The sequence below is a fragment of the Cephus cinctus genome, unplaced genomic scaffold (genome assembly GCF_000341935.2).
Source record: "Cephus cinctus unplaced genomic scaffold, Ccin1 Ccin1_scaffold0240, whole genome shotgun sequence".
NCBI lineage: Eukaryota > Metazoa > Arthropoda > Insecta > Hymenoptera > Cephidae > Cephus > Cephus cinctus.
In genome coordinates, this window is record NW_014332956.1 from 265,618 (window position 1) to 278,579 (window position 12,962).

The 12,962-nt window shown below is 46.3% G+C and overlaps 2 protein-coding genes across 3 annotated transcripts in view; one reads left to right on the forward strand and one right to left on the reverse strand.

Annotated features, from left to right (window-relative positions):
- Positions 1 to 12,962, reverse strand: part of LOC107265882 — a 160,999-nt gene that overhangs the window by 121,621 nt on the left and 26,416 nt on the right. The window lies entirely within an intron of this gene.
- The window catches only part of LOC112494064, a 63,110-nt gene that overhangs the window by 696 nt on the left and 49,452 nt on the right, over positions 1 to 12,962 (forward strand). Inside the window, exon 2 of the mRNA XM_025083016.1 lies at positions 2,382 to 2,482. Within this exon, the coding sequence (XP_024938784.1) occupies positions 2,382 to 2,482 (101 nt within the window). The remainder of the gene's footprint in view (positions 1 to 2,381; positions 2,483 to 12,962) is intronic.

Genomic DNA, 12,962 nt, shown 5'->3' on the forward strand with positions numbered 1-12,962 from the left:
AAATATTAAAACACTTCTAACGTTCGCGTAGTGAAAAAACGTGTGCTACAATGGCGGAACATCGTCGATTATTATATGAGATTCAACTGTGTGAAACGCTCTGAAGCCAGCGGTACAAACAGCGGCATTCACTTTCAACCGTCTAGGGATTGTGTTCACCAAATTCAGGATATTGAGGTACGTTAATAACTACATTAAGATTCTGGCACGCGTGATATTGCGCGCCCACTGCCCGCAACGCACTCTTGTGGTTGTACCATCGCGTTATTCGTATTTATTCCAGTTGCGTCTAGTATTTGAGTATCGGTTTTGCGGAAGGGTGGTTAGTTGTTGCTGTTAGTAGTGTCAGTGTTACCGGTGGCTTGTACTCGCTGGCTGTACTCCCATAGCTGGGGGCTTGCCTCCTCGATGCGTGGCCTACGCACGTACATACTATACATCTTCATGCACACTAGGTATCCAATAAGAGAGATGTGCGTGGCGCGGCGTGCGTGTCAGACGATCTAAGCGGATTATACCCTCTCTGCTGGCTGCTCGTGGGAAACCAGTCGGTTGTGCTATTACCGGTTATATACCCTGAGCTCTTGCCCCTCTATATATACAGAGCTGTTCAATTGGGTAGTGGCACCACGGATATTTGTAGTATACGGTTGAGTATCGTTTGATAATGTTTGATAGACAGTCCTGTGTAATTTTTATAAGGTTATTGACACAGCAGATATTAGTTTGCTAGCCGTACGATGCAACGTCCATTATAGTTCGAATGGACATTGCAAAACACATTTCACTGTCAATGTCAATGTTGCCAAATGGTGAGTGCTTAAAATTCTCATAATTGTCAAATTTGAGTAGTGTGTTTCAATTGTGAAATCCTGTATACAAGATTGTTCAGGCCAAACGTAGCAATTGCAGTTGGCGTTTTCATTTGAGATTATTGCTCGCCAGTGTACTAGCTGTTGTGTTTCTGATGACTTCCATAATTTGGTACGGCAGAATCGATTTTATAGGCAGGAGGCAATACGCGGACTGGCTTTTCTGGTGTAATTTTGGCTGGATAATTTTTGCACTGTTAAGTTAGCTTTCATTGTGGGTGTCGTTTTCTAGTTTGTGACTGTTGACTTGTTTCTTTTGTCCGGTACGGTAGAGTCATTAAAAAGGCCAATGCCCTTCTCTGTTCTGCTTATATGTATATCGTACTCGGGATTTTAAAGCTTGTGTCTAGTCGGGAGCTTTATCCTCGAGGGTTTCCGATATCCAGTTGATAAGTAATTCATTTCGCAAAGCACTGCCCGACGCTCCCGCGGGGATTATACTGCGTCGAAAGTCTAGCTGGCAGAACGTTTCCGATATCGGGTAGCAGAGTTGCGCGTAAGCTGGCTATTCTAGAAGCATTGCGGAATCAGAGCGGTTTTCGCACTTCCATATATGTATGCGCGCAAACGGTATATAGACATTTGTGCGAGCCGTACCATCCGATGCCATGTGCACCCTAACCAAACCTAACCCTACCCATTCTATAAGACATTTACTTAATTAAAGCCATCGATCTAGCAGACGATTCGATTACAGCCCTTCTAAATAGGGTTATCTTGAAGGTGTGCCTTTGAGCATCCTTTAATTTAAAATTTTACGAATATTCTGGAGAACGCCTGAACACGCCCACGACTCCGTCGTTCAATCTTAAGACTCATTCACACTTCTTGGAATTCTCATCAACAGAGATACTTTCCAGTGTCATGCGATATGCGACGTAGGATCCGCCATCTTGAGATACGAACAATACAAAAGGGTGGACTGTTAAATACGATTGCGTTTAAAAGCTGTAAATTAGGCGCTGTAAATTATAAGGAGGGGTCTCCTGAAGGGTTGCCAGATGAAATTTGTTGGGGCATCTTTTGAGAGGTCGTTGGGTTCCGGTAGGAGCAACTTGGTGGAAGGTTGGTTTGCAGGCAAATCAGAAAATGTATACACTATAAACAGGGCGACAGAAGTAGGTGCCCGACGACACTAAGGGTAATGAATATCTAAGATTACGAATGGGGTCTCAATGGCGAACACGATTAGAAAACAAATACCTCCGCTCCCTTCAGGCTGCGCTTGGCTTTGTAAATTAATACCAAAAACTCTAATAAGCACGCGGTGTCTGCCGAGCCCTGGTTTTCTCTAATGAGTCTCTCGTGCCTCTGCTTTTTAGTATGCAGCTCACAGACTCCCGGGACCGAACTTGTAACCGCTGATTTAAATTTATCAGAATCGCGCTACCCACTACTTCCACCTTCCTCTGCATCTACCACTCCTCATCGTCATCCTCGTATATCCCCGCTATCCATCCACCACATTCCGTTTCTCACGTCTTGACTCATTCACTCACTTACTTCCAGGCTGCAGGCGCGTCTTCCCCGTGGCCAAAATTCCCGAGGAACTTCACTGGCATGAGATTCCGCACGCGCCGCCATCACGCACGACGATCAAGCCCCCGCACGTAAGTACATAAGTACCAAACTACTCATTGGGTTCCATACTTTGCAGATTAGAGGCTATTAGCCCGAACAACCTGTCAAAGTTAGAGGATCATTTCGTAGCTGGGAAGGATTCAACTTCGTGAGGTTGGCTAAAATCGAAGGAAGTCCGGAAGGAGGATGGGAAGCCAGGAAGGAAGGTAGAAAGCAAGTGGAGAAGATGGGTGGTATAGTAATAGAACCGAGCGCCATGGTGATTAGCATTATAGATAAGGGTAGTACACGCCTGTGCGTACTAGCGTAGACCAGCAGCATCCCAGTACCAAGGCGATGGCTGTATCAATAATGAAGTGGAGGGTTAGCTGCGCTACCCCTTGCCACAAAGCCTTCACCTTCCTTTCCCACTGTCAGGAAGTGGTTCGGCATGTGTCCTGGGATTTGCGGAATAAGGGGGACTAGCAAGGAAGGTAACGTTACGTCCGCGTTATCAGTCTGCTGCGTCTAGCTCAATCGTCGGGATAGATAACGCTGCGTTCTACGGTTTAAATTTTGACCTCCAATCCCATAGCTCCGGGATGGCCTGGCGGCCAATAGTGATACGCCGGAAGTGGATATCAAGTATTCTAGCCTCTGAGCACGCGCCGTAACTCCTTCCGGGCCATTTTCAAACCGTTACTATTTCCCTTCCTGGCAACAGTTCCCTTATCAGACTCTCGCGCAATTATATGGAGGTTCGCGAGGAAACTGCGCATTAATTAAACTCAACTATTTATCCGGGTGAATCATGGCAGCAGGCCTTACTCGATCAGCCCTTATCCAATAACGAGGATTCGCTTTGTCTTCTAGTCCAACGCACGTTGCGCGTAATGAGCTAGACATGCACTTTCTCGGTCTCACTAAAGTTTCCGAGCCCATCGTGCATCCCTTAACCTGGCACGACATCACAAGTGTCAGACAATGCAGGGAGGATGTTGGATCGGATACGCAGCAGAGGAAGTTTGATGGGCTGGTTGAGACTCTTGGAAAATTTACCCGGGTTCATCCGGTGCGATGCACTTCCGCTCGAACTACGAATGGGAAATCTCGTTACGCAGATTTACTTTACTCACAGGGTTACATTGCTTGAGGGTGGGTACTCTTGGTTCGTTACTTCCCACCAGATGGTGGGTACGAGAGGCAGCAACGATATCGAGTCTATCGCGAAGAATATCGTTCGACTAGCGAAAACGAGACATCCCGTATTGCGAGATTGGAACATCAATTTTATTTTACGCTTGGTGTTCGTTTCTTTTTTTTTCTATTTTATTGTAATTCGACTTCGACTCTGGTACTTTCTTTTCCACGGCAACGACACGACTTTTAGCTCATCCCTCGATTCCATTATACCTTTTCGCGTTATACCTGGACGAGTTTTCTGTATTTTGCGTGTCTTTCACGAGGGTGGTTTATAACCTAAGATACATTTATAGGCTTATATATTTTCCAATGTGCCTCCTTTCACCTTTGACAATCCAATTTCAGTGTTATCGAGTGCGTATAGTTCTCCTCTTACGTACCCAATAGTCTTACATCTATTTGATGTATATTAATGTCGAGCGAAATTTTTGAGTTCCTGTATGAAAATTAAGAAAAATTTTCTTCGCAATAAAAATTTTACTCAAATTAATTTCATGCTAAGTGTATCATAAAGTATGCCGGGTGTTTGGTATTGAGATTCCGTTTGCTGTGCGCTCAACGAGCGTTATAATTATTTCGACGCGCGGCGTAATGCCTGAAAACTGTTCTTCGAGATAGTAAAAAAAGGGGGGTCGGAGGTCAGGTGGACATAAACGTCTCGACGGCATGTAACTCGCAGAGGAGAACTGGTATCGCCCGGAGGCGAGAAAATGTTGCGACGTATCCGTGAAGAGGAGGGAGAAAGATATTTACGTGGAGGAACGGGACATACTTATCGCGAGGACAAGAGGGTGAAAAAGGGACACACAGGGCGGAACGCCGGGACGATTGTCGAGAGAATGAAGTTTACCCGTGTTTCCCCTAACCGCAACAACCATGCTCTTGAGAGGTATGGGGTGTGTCGGGTATGGCTGGGATATGCCGTAAGGTGTATAACCCAACGGGGTACCATAGACGAAGACCGGAACATAGAAGCGCGCCAGCACAGAAACATGGGAACATGCGATCCTTACCCTTGGAATATAATGCAAGAGGGATGATAGTCCGCGAGGCGGTACTATGTTGGTGGGTTGATTCAAACCGCTGGGTCGGTTGCCGGATAATGGGCCATGGATCCGTCTAACGTTTCATGGCCCCCTAGAGGATGATATAATCAAGAAATCATAAAGATCATCAGCCAGAAGAGGCACGGGAACCTGGACCTGTTTCTCTAAAATTGCTCGTGGTAGCTACGCGAATTTCGGTATGATTTTACGAGACTGAAAGGGAACGTAAGCAGGGGGATGGTCCGCGAGAGAGAAGTCGGTAGCCATAAAGGAGAGAAGGGCCAAGTCTGGAAGGATGGCCAAAACCGTTCAATAGCGCGCGCATAATTTCGTAGTTCCGGGGAAAAATAAGGAAATGGGGTCGAGAGATTCGACCACGTTGGATGAACGCTAGATTGAAATATCTTAAATATTATCGCCAGGGGTCTCGGCTTCTTTTACCCAAAGAAATATCTTACTACCCCTTCGAGGCTCGCTTACCTAGAAAACACTTTTACAGCATCCCCTTGAATTTAGGGATGCTCGACGGGCCTGTTTTTCGTACAATTTGTAAAAAAAAAAAAAAAAAAAAAAAAAAAAAAAGATAAGAGTGAAAACAACCCGACTCTGAAAATACTCTACGTACACGTCAGACCGGTACTGACTCACCCAATGAAATCACGTCGTCACGTAGAAGCCAATTTATCAGCCATTGCTTATTACACCTGCAATTAGCAACTGGGCTAATTGTAAACAGAAACGTAGAACGAAACGCGAATAGAACGACGTAGTTCTAGCAGTTTCGTCTAGTACTGTGGGCCACGTAACGAAGAACCAGGCGAACGAACCCTCCCTCCTCTTTTCACTGGTAAACAGTATAGCTAATTGATCACGTCCTCTTGCACTCATATTTATCCATTATTAATTCTACGCCACTGTGTACTCACACTATACAGTTTATACATTTACCATCCAATCTCGTTACACAGCCCTTGCTTGTTTATGAAATATCACAAACTGTGGGGATCATTATTCAAACAGTAATAAGTTCCTACTCGTATGCCACCAGGCAGCGGTATCTACTCTCTAACATTGCCAATCTTCTTCCACGGTGGCCAAACCATCACACGCTCTAATTATTCGTTATTCAATTCAATCGATCTGACCTAATGTCATTCTGTCTACCCCTTTCCTGTATATTTTTTTGATTCGACAAAAAATTATCTGGACATCCTTTTTTTTATCTATCTGCTTCCATCGTAACCTAATCTCGAAAATACTTTGAACCCTCCGATAGTTTATTGTGAGAAGCGAGAATATCCCACGCTCGTGGAACTGCTCACGTAAGTCACGTTTTAGGACATCTAATCATAACTGATAAGACCCATGCAGTGTTTAACTTCTAGGACAATGTATGCAGTCTCCGAACTCGTACGTGTAGAGTTGATCTTTTGTCGACTTTCTTATTGACTCTGAAAGGGGTTGCGGCTTTATTTGCTTGCTCAAGGATTCTTCTATTACTATTACTCTATATTGCTTCAGTATGTTTTTCCGAGGGTGGCAACTCTGTGAGTACGCTGGCTGGGATAACGGGTAATGTTAATATATGGTTTTCATTGAATATCTCAATAATCTAGTTTACCAAGCGCTCTCGTGCTGTTTGCCAATGACTCAGATCCTCGAGCTTTCAGCGTTCGGAATAGTTTCGCTTGGAATTCCCGTGACTTATACTCTAGACCAATTGTTTCTTCCGCTAGAAGATTCAGCTGGCTTATTAAAGTTGGCGTTTAACTATTCAATTTTATTATATGTTTCCCTTATACCAGCGGATTCGTAAAGGGTACTTTGCACTGTAACTAATTTAATATATCTATGTATACAAAGAGGTAACAGTTGCGTAACATTTTTTTTTCACTGGGAATACGTGCTACGTGATTTTACCTAGGAAGTAAAGATCCCATGATCGTAGGTTATGGTAGCGCGTGTTCCAATATAGGAACGTGGATCTGGAGGGTTGGCATTGGGTTTAGTAAGGTTTGAGAGTTTCAAGCGCCAAGGGATAAAAAGGATAGGAGTGACGAATGTATGTATCTGGCCTGTAGCCGAGCAGTTTCTAGGCTGTTCGGACGGTCAAATTGTTTCGAAAGATCCTGATGCTCCATCTTAGATTCACGCTCTGAATAATGAACCTAATCGAAATACGTACGGAACGTGGTTTTCTGTACTATACTGTATATATATTCATATACATACTATAAAAGTTCGCATACAGTATAATTAACGATAGACTTTTTCCATGAAGAAAAGTTCACTCTTAATCCTTCGGATAATACCTAAGTGAGAGATCGCTCGGATCCTCTAGGGAATCAAAAGTTTTTCTATACCGCCATTGTGAGAGTTCAGGATAGCTATCCATGGTTAATTCAACCTGGGACAAGGAAGACGCCTTCACTGTAGCGATAGTCTTCAGAAGTTAGAGCAGGTATCGGTTGCGAGGTGCTCAGCTATTTCTTAAGTATCGTGCACAACCAGCGATCCGTTAGGATCCCGATAGAACAAAGCCAAAAGTATTGATATCATCCAGTGGACAGGGAAGTAACTAAACTGGGTTTGCTAGAACTAGCGGAGCATGTTGTTCCCGGTCCAGGACATTAGGGCTATGCAAAAGATGAGTATCCGGTACAAATGTTTATACAGACAACACGCATACCGGTACCGGACCAGACAAAGAGACGCTCGTAGTTGGATCAGATTGACGACGGTTTGCCTTCCTTCGAATGTTTCCTTCTGCAGTAACACGGAAGGACGGAGTCAGGATAAATTGCCATGGAATTTTTGACGTTCGGCAATTATCGGCAGCAGTCGCGTGTCCACTTGGCCGTTCGGTCCATTACTTTCCAATGGCCGACCAATATGTACCGACGTATTGCCGAGGCCGTAGCCTATAATTCAATCTTGTCAAATCCATTAACGCGGTATTGGTCAGCGAGTGAGAGCAGAAGAGAGAGAGAGAGAGAGAGAGAGGGAGAGAGAGAGAGGGAGAGAGGGATTGACGTGGCAGATAGAGATAGAAACTGTGCACCGTTATACTCCGCTCTGACTCATAGTCAAGTCCCGCTGTAACATCCCCTATTTCAGCAGAATTCACCCTGCGAATAGTGGGCACCCTATGCGTTCCCTACACGCGCGGCTCGTACTTTAACAATGGGGTAAACACGGATAATTACCGCATGCCATGGGCACTGAGGCTCCTGCGCGAGGTTATTTGGTTGACGTGACAACCCTTCCATCCCCTGCGTGTCTCACCCCCGCACAATGCGCTTAATGAAACTCGATATAGCCAGGTCTCGGCCCACATTGGTCGGTAACCCCAGGCCCGACGGCTTTCAGAATGCTTCGCCAGCATCCCTCTACCTCTTGGGCCCCCGATAGACGCTCGCTCGTTCGCTACCGTGGCCGCCCCTGATTTTCACAACCCCCTCGAAAGAGCGCCTGCGTCTCTCGGCTAGGAAAAAGGCAAATTAAATCTACAAGGAAAATTGCAGCCAACCCGAAGGGAGACCCAGATCTAGTGACAATAGTCTTGTTAGCATCCCTCTTAGATCCAGGAGACTACGGCTGCGCCACGGCTCTTCACTAATTGCAAGGCTTTAATGAATTCTCGGGAAAATTGCATCGCCATAAACCCGTTATAGGCGTCGCGGCCTAAGAGACCTATAACACCCCCTTGAGAGCTGGGAGAAAGTTATCGTCGAGCTAGAAAGGAACCTCGAGGATCATTCAGAGGTGGTGGGGGCGTTCTCTTTATTTCATTTTCTCAATGTCGCGACCCCCGACTGCGTCCTTGTCGCGGAGCGAGACGTCGACCAGTCTCAACGTTAAGGGGTTCAAAATCCCACGCACGAGATACTAAGCCGGCTACAGCGGGTAACGTCGCGACGCCCATCACCGTGACCGGACTTCGGGGGAAACGTCGTGCAAAGTAAAAATAATTACAGGGATCCCTTGCGCTCAGGCCATTCTCTTTAATAATCGTCTAGACGCCTCTCTCCCTCTTGCTCCTTCTTTCCTGCCGACGCTCACCCCTTTGTCCGTCTCCGTTACTCTCCTTCCCTCTACCACGCTTGCAGCTTCCTCCACTTGTCCCCCACTTGTTCCTCAATCGTTACACGTGCACCCAAAGGCAGCCTGGACCAGCCAGGCGTCCTTGTCATCCTTGAAAATCCTTTCACCCCGGTACGCATTAACAGCCCAGAAATTTAATCGCCTCAGCCACTACGCTATCCTCTTTATCGTGGCTCATTGCTCATTGTTCATGGCTCAGCGTACTTTCGCGCGAGCTCAACGTTATTTTCGAAGATCAAAGACAGACGAGGGTGATTGATACCGTTTCAGAAACGCCTCGCGTTACCCGGGACAACAGCCAATCCAATAAATAAAGCTGTAAAGTCTTCGTGGAATTGTTTCTTTATAATACCAAGTAGTTTCTCCTTCTCTCTCTCTCTCTCTCTCTCTCTCTCTCTCTCTCTCTCTCTCTCTCTCTCTCTCTCTCTCTCTCTCTCTCTCCTCCTATCTGTCTCTCCTCTATTCGCATCCCCTGTCTTCCATGACACTACGCAGAATCCTGCCCCCTCCCCGCCGTACCTACTAGCGTTATTTATTTTTCGGTATTTTCGCGGGCCCCTCGTTAACGCGGTCCGCATTTTCTGCACGCCAGTCTCTTTTTCCTGCCTTCTCCTCGACGCGCTACCGCAGTAGACAAATTGCCTGAGCTCCACATCCGTCCCATCCGACTCCCGATGCCCACTCACCGAGCATACGTGCACGTAGGCAACACGCGTCTATATTGATCGCTTCCTACCGCTCATCCTCGTGACGTATCTACGAGCTACGAGGTAACGTTTCATTCTCGTCGCTGTCTTCATAACCCACGTAGTCAGCTAAATGATCGTTTTTAAGTCCGCTCGGAGTTGTGGCGAATTAGCGGGATGCTGTCTGATCCTTACCGCTTGACTTCCTTTCACTCTCTGCCCCCGTCAGTGGGCACGCTCATTCCTTGGAACGTCCGACGTCAGCCGACCCGTAGGAGGCGGCGTGCCGCTTAATTTTAGCGAGACGACGAATGGCGGCCTGTGATCTCGTGGAACATATATTTTCGAGCCACGGAACGCGTCGACTGCACGCCAGTGAACCGCGACGCCACGCGTCTCCAGCAGAATCACTCGGCACGTCGTTCGAATGCCTCGCGTAGACTGCTTGTTTTTCTTTTCCTTTATTTTGACCTTCTTTTGCCTCCTTCTCTTCTTCTTCCTTTTCATCTTCTTTTTTCTTCTCCCACCACCTTGTTTTCCCTCCAGGCTTGTCCACTTTCTAAATGTCTTTTCTACTCCCTGCCTATCTGTCTCCATCGCGTGGACGTCGCGATACTGCTTCAGCGTCCCGTAGCGCCATCCGAGAGGAACTGCCTTCTTCCGGAAAACGTCGAGACGCCGGGCGTCTGGCTGTCGTTGTCCACTAGGGAGACGGTCAGAGGGAAGAAAATTTCCTAAAAGATACAGCGGACAGACACTACAAGAAAGAGTAAGACATTAGAGGGGATTGAATTCTCCGTACGACCTCGTTCCTATCCGTCCTTCATCCGGTCTTCATCCAATAATCAATTGAAGAAAGTCCACTCGAGGTAACGCGCTTTCATTTAACACCTACCTAAAGGGTATCCTTGTAAGGGGGAAGAAGAAAAAATGGCCTAACGGGACATTAGGAAACCCTTCGGGGATCAAGATGGACGCAGTTCAGCGATCTAGCCCAGTCTCGGTGCTTTAATGCTTTTCCGCCGAGGCGAGAGTGAGGTCAGCGGAGCAGAGTGAAGCTCTTATTCGGGGCTTAATGAAACATTGGCCCCCGACACGAGATCGTAAAGATCTCTTTTTCCTACCTACGACCTACGATCTACGACCTCCCAGCTTCTTCTAGTAGGTCGGCTCGGTCCATCCGATTCCTACCATCCTTAGGACTCTTGCCTGCGCTCTTCCCTTCGACCGTGCAACCTTGTTCCATGGAGCAACGCTCTATATTTCTGCCATGTGCCACTAGGTATACACCTCTATGGACTCCAAGAGGAAGATCTATGGGGTTGGAGAGAACTGAGTCTGATGTACTACCATCGTCACACAGTGGAAATCCACTTCCTACAAGTGACCCACCGAGAAGTTAGTGATTTTTATGAAAACTTTGAGAAATTTAGTGCACTGGCATGTATAACTAGCTATATTTATTTTCTAGGTAGCTTTGATGTCCGTCCTTAACAAGGTACTCTCTTTGACGATAAAGCGCGTATCGGATCCTTCAACCTTCCTTGAGGCTCGGTAAATATCTGAAAAGCTATGCGCCTCTTCTCTTGGCCAATAACTCGCTACCTCTCTTACGCTCGCTCCGTCTACTTAAATCCTCCAAGCTCTACTGCCAGTTATGCAAATCGGTTACGATCGCAAATTAAGGGGGACGGTACGACATTCTCCGATATAGATCGAGGATAGACTGACGAGAGGAGGCAACTAATAACCAGCACACCATTAATGCAATTATCCGTACTGACGACAGGGATGTTCCAATTGGTCCAGCCTTCCGATTTGAGATAAATGAAGTATGAGCGCAGCAGCGCCTAGCCTGCCCCTGCAGATAGGTACGAGGGATACATCGATTTAGTAACTTCTATTGCTATTAGAATAGCGAGCTATTGGCTACGAGCTCAGTAAATCTGGGAAATAATTGAAAAAGTGGCTGATATAAAGAGGAAGATAAGAGTTACGAAGAAAAGGCCTGATCTAAGGAAGTGATAAGCTCGACGGGGTATTCGAGAAAGGATGTCCGATACCAGGGACAAAATTAACAAAAATTCGTGACCACGTCAACAAAAGGAACGGCTCTTTCTTGCAGGCTTCGCACCATTACTCGGGAGGGCTTCGGTGACAGCCGATAATTGGACGTGTCCTTTGGTCCTTTCCTTGCTGAACCGTCCCCCAGGGTGTCTATGACCCCGTGCCAGTCTCCTCTTCCAGCAAGAGTTAAGAACGCTGCCATTGGATCCATTGATAGATCGAAGGCACGCGCCATGGCTCCACGATTAATCCAATATACTTTTTGGCTTGGGCCTCTTCCTGAATAGATTCCCGATAAGTTTCGACGTAGATTGAGCCAAAGCGTGGCAGGGATCGATAGCTCGTGAAGTAGTAGCCCGAAGAGACGTAACGAGAATTTCCTGGTAATCTTTAACAGCCAGGCCAAGATTGAGTCGAGTTGCGAAAGAAAGAAAGTGAGAGTGAATGGCAGTCCTAGAGACGTATGGATCCCAACATCCTGATTCAACCTGGCGGTCTGGTTAAGGATTTGGCTTTGATTCGACTATGAGAGAAAAGAGAGATTTCCCATTCTTAAAGATCATCCTGAGGATGCTGTGGCCGATGGCGAGTATTGTCAGACGGATTTCCAATTAAAGAGGTTATACTCGTTGTACCCTGGGTAACCCGATAGATCAGTAGCGATGAGAGAGAGAGAGAGAGAGAGAGAGAGAGAGAGAGAGAGAGAGAGACAGACTCCGTCAGGCATTCATCCACCATCACCACCTCCCTCGCAAGGAACACAATGCATTTAGTTTTATAATTGAATCCGCTTGTTACCGCTGATAGGCAAGTGATTGCTTCCGTTTGGCAAACACTAACTTTTAATTATTTTCGCCCGTGGGAAGATTGATTTGGCTAAACAGGGCGTAACAATGGAATAAACGGGACTGGGTGAATTCGCGGGTCCCCGCCAGCGTGCTCCTGAATCACCTATACCACGAATATAGTATGTACATGGACAATGGTATTACGAGCGAAGTAGGAGGGGGGCGGGGGGGGGACTCATAGAAACGTAGTACGCGGGCAGAAATTTCGTGCCGTACCGGTTGCCGTTTAAAACCGAACTGCGCAAACATTACAAACGGTGATTGCTTCATTCTGTCAGTGCAGGCCCAGAATTCGCAACCCGGCCCAGTGGTTTTGCATTCGAAATACAATGAAAATAAAAAGTACTGGGATTTGTAAATAAAGCGAGGAAAAAAAAGATTGTGTACAAAGCCGCGTCGGGACGCGCCCTGAATAAATGCGAATCAAACTGCAGCAGGCGTCGGCAGTTAAGCAAATTGAAACGGCAAATCTAACTACGAAGACAGTGGTTGTTGTCATTACAAAAAAAAAAAAAAAAAAAAAAAAAAAAAAAAAAATTTTTTTTTTATTTTTTTTTTTTTTTCCTTTTTTTTTTT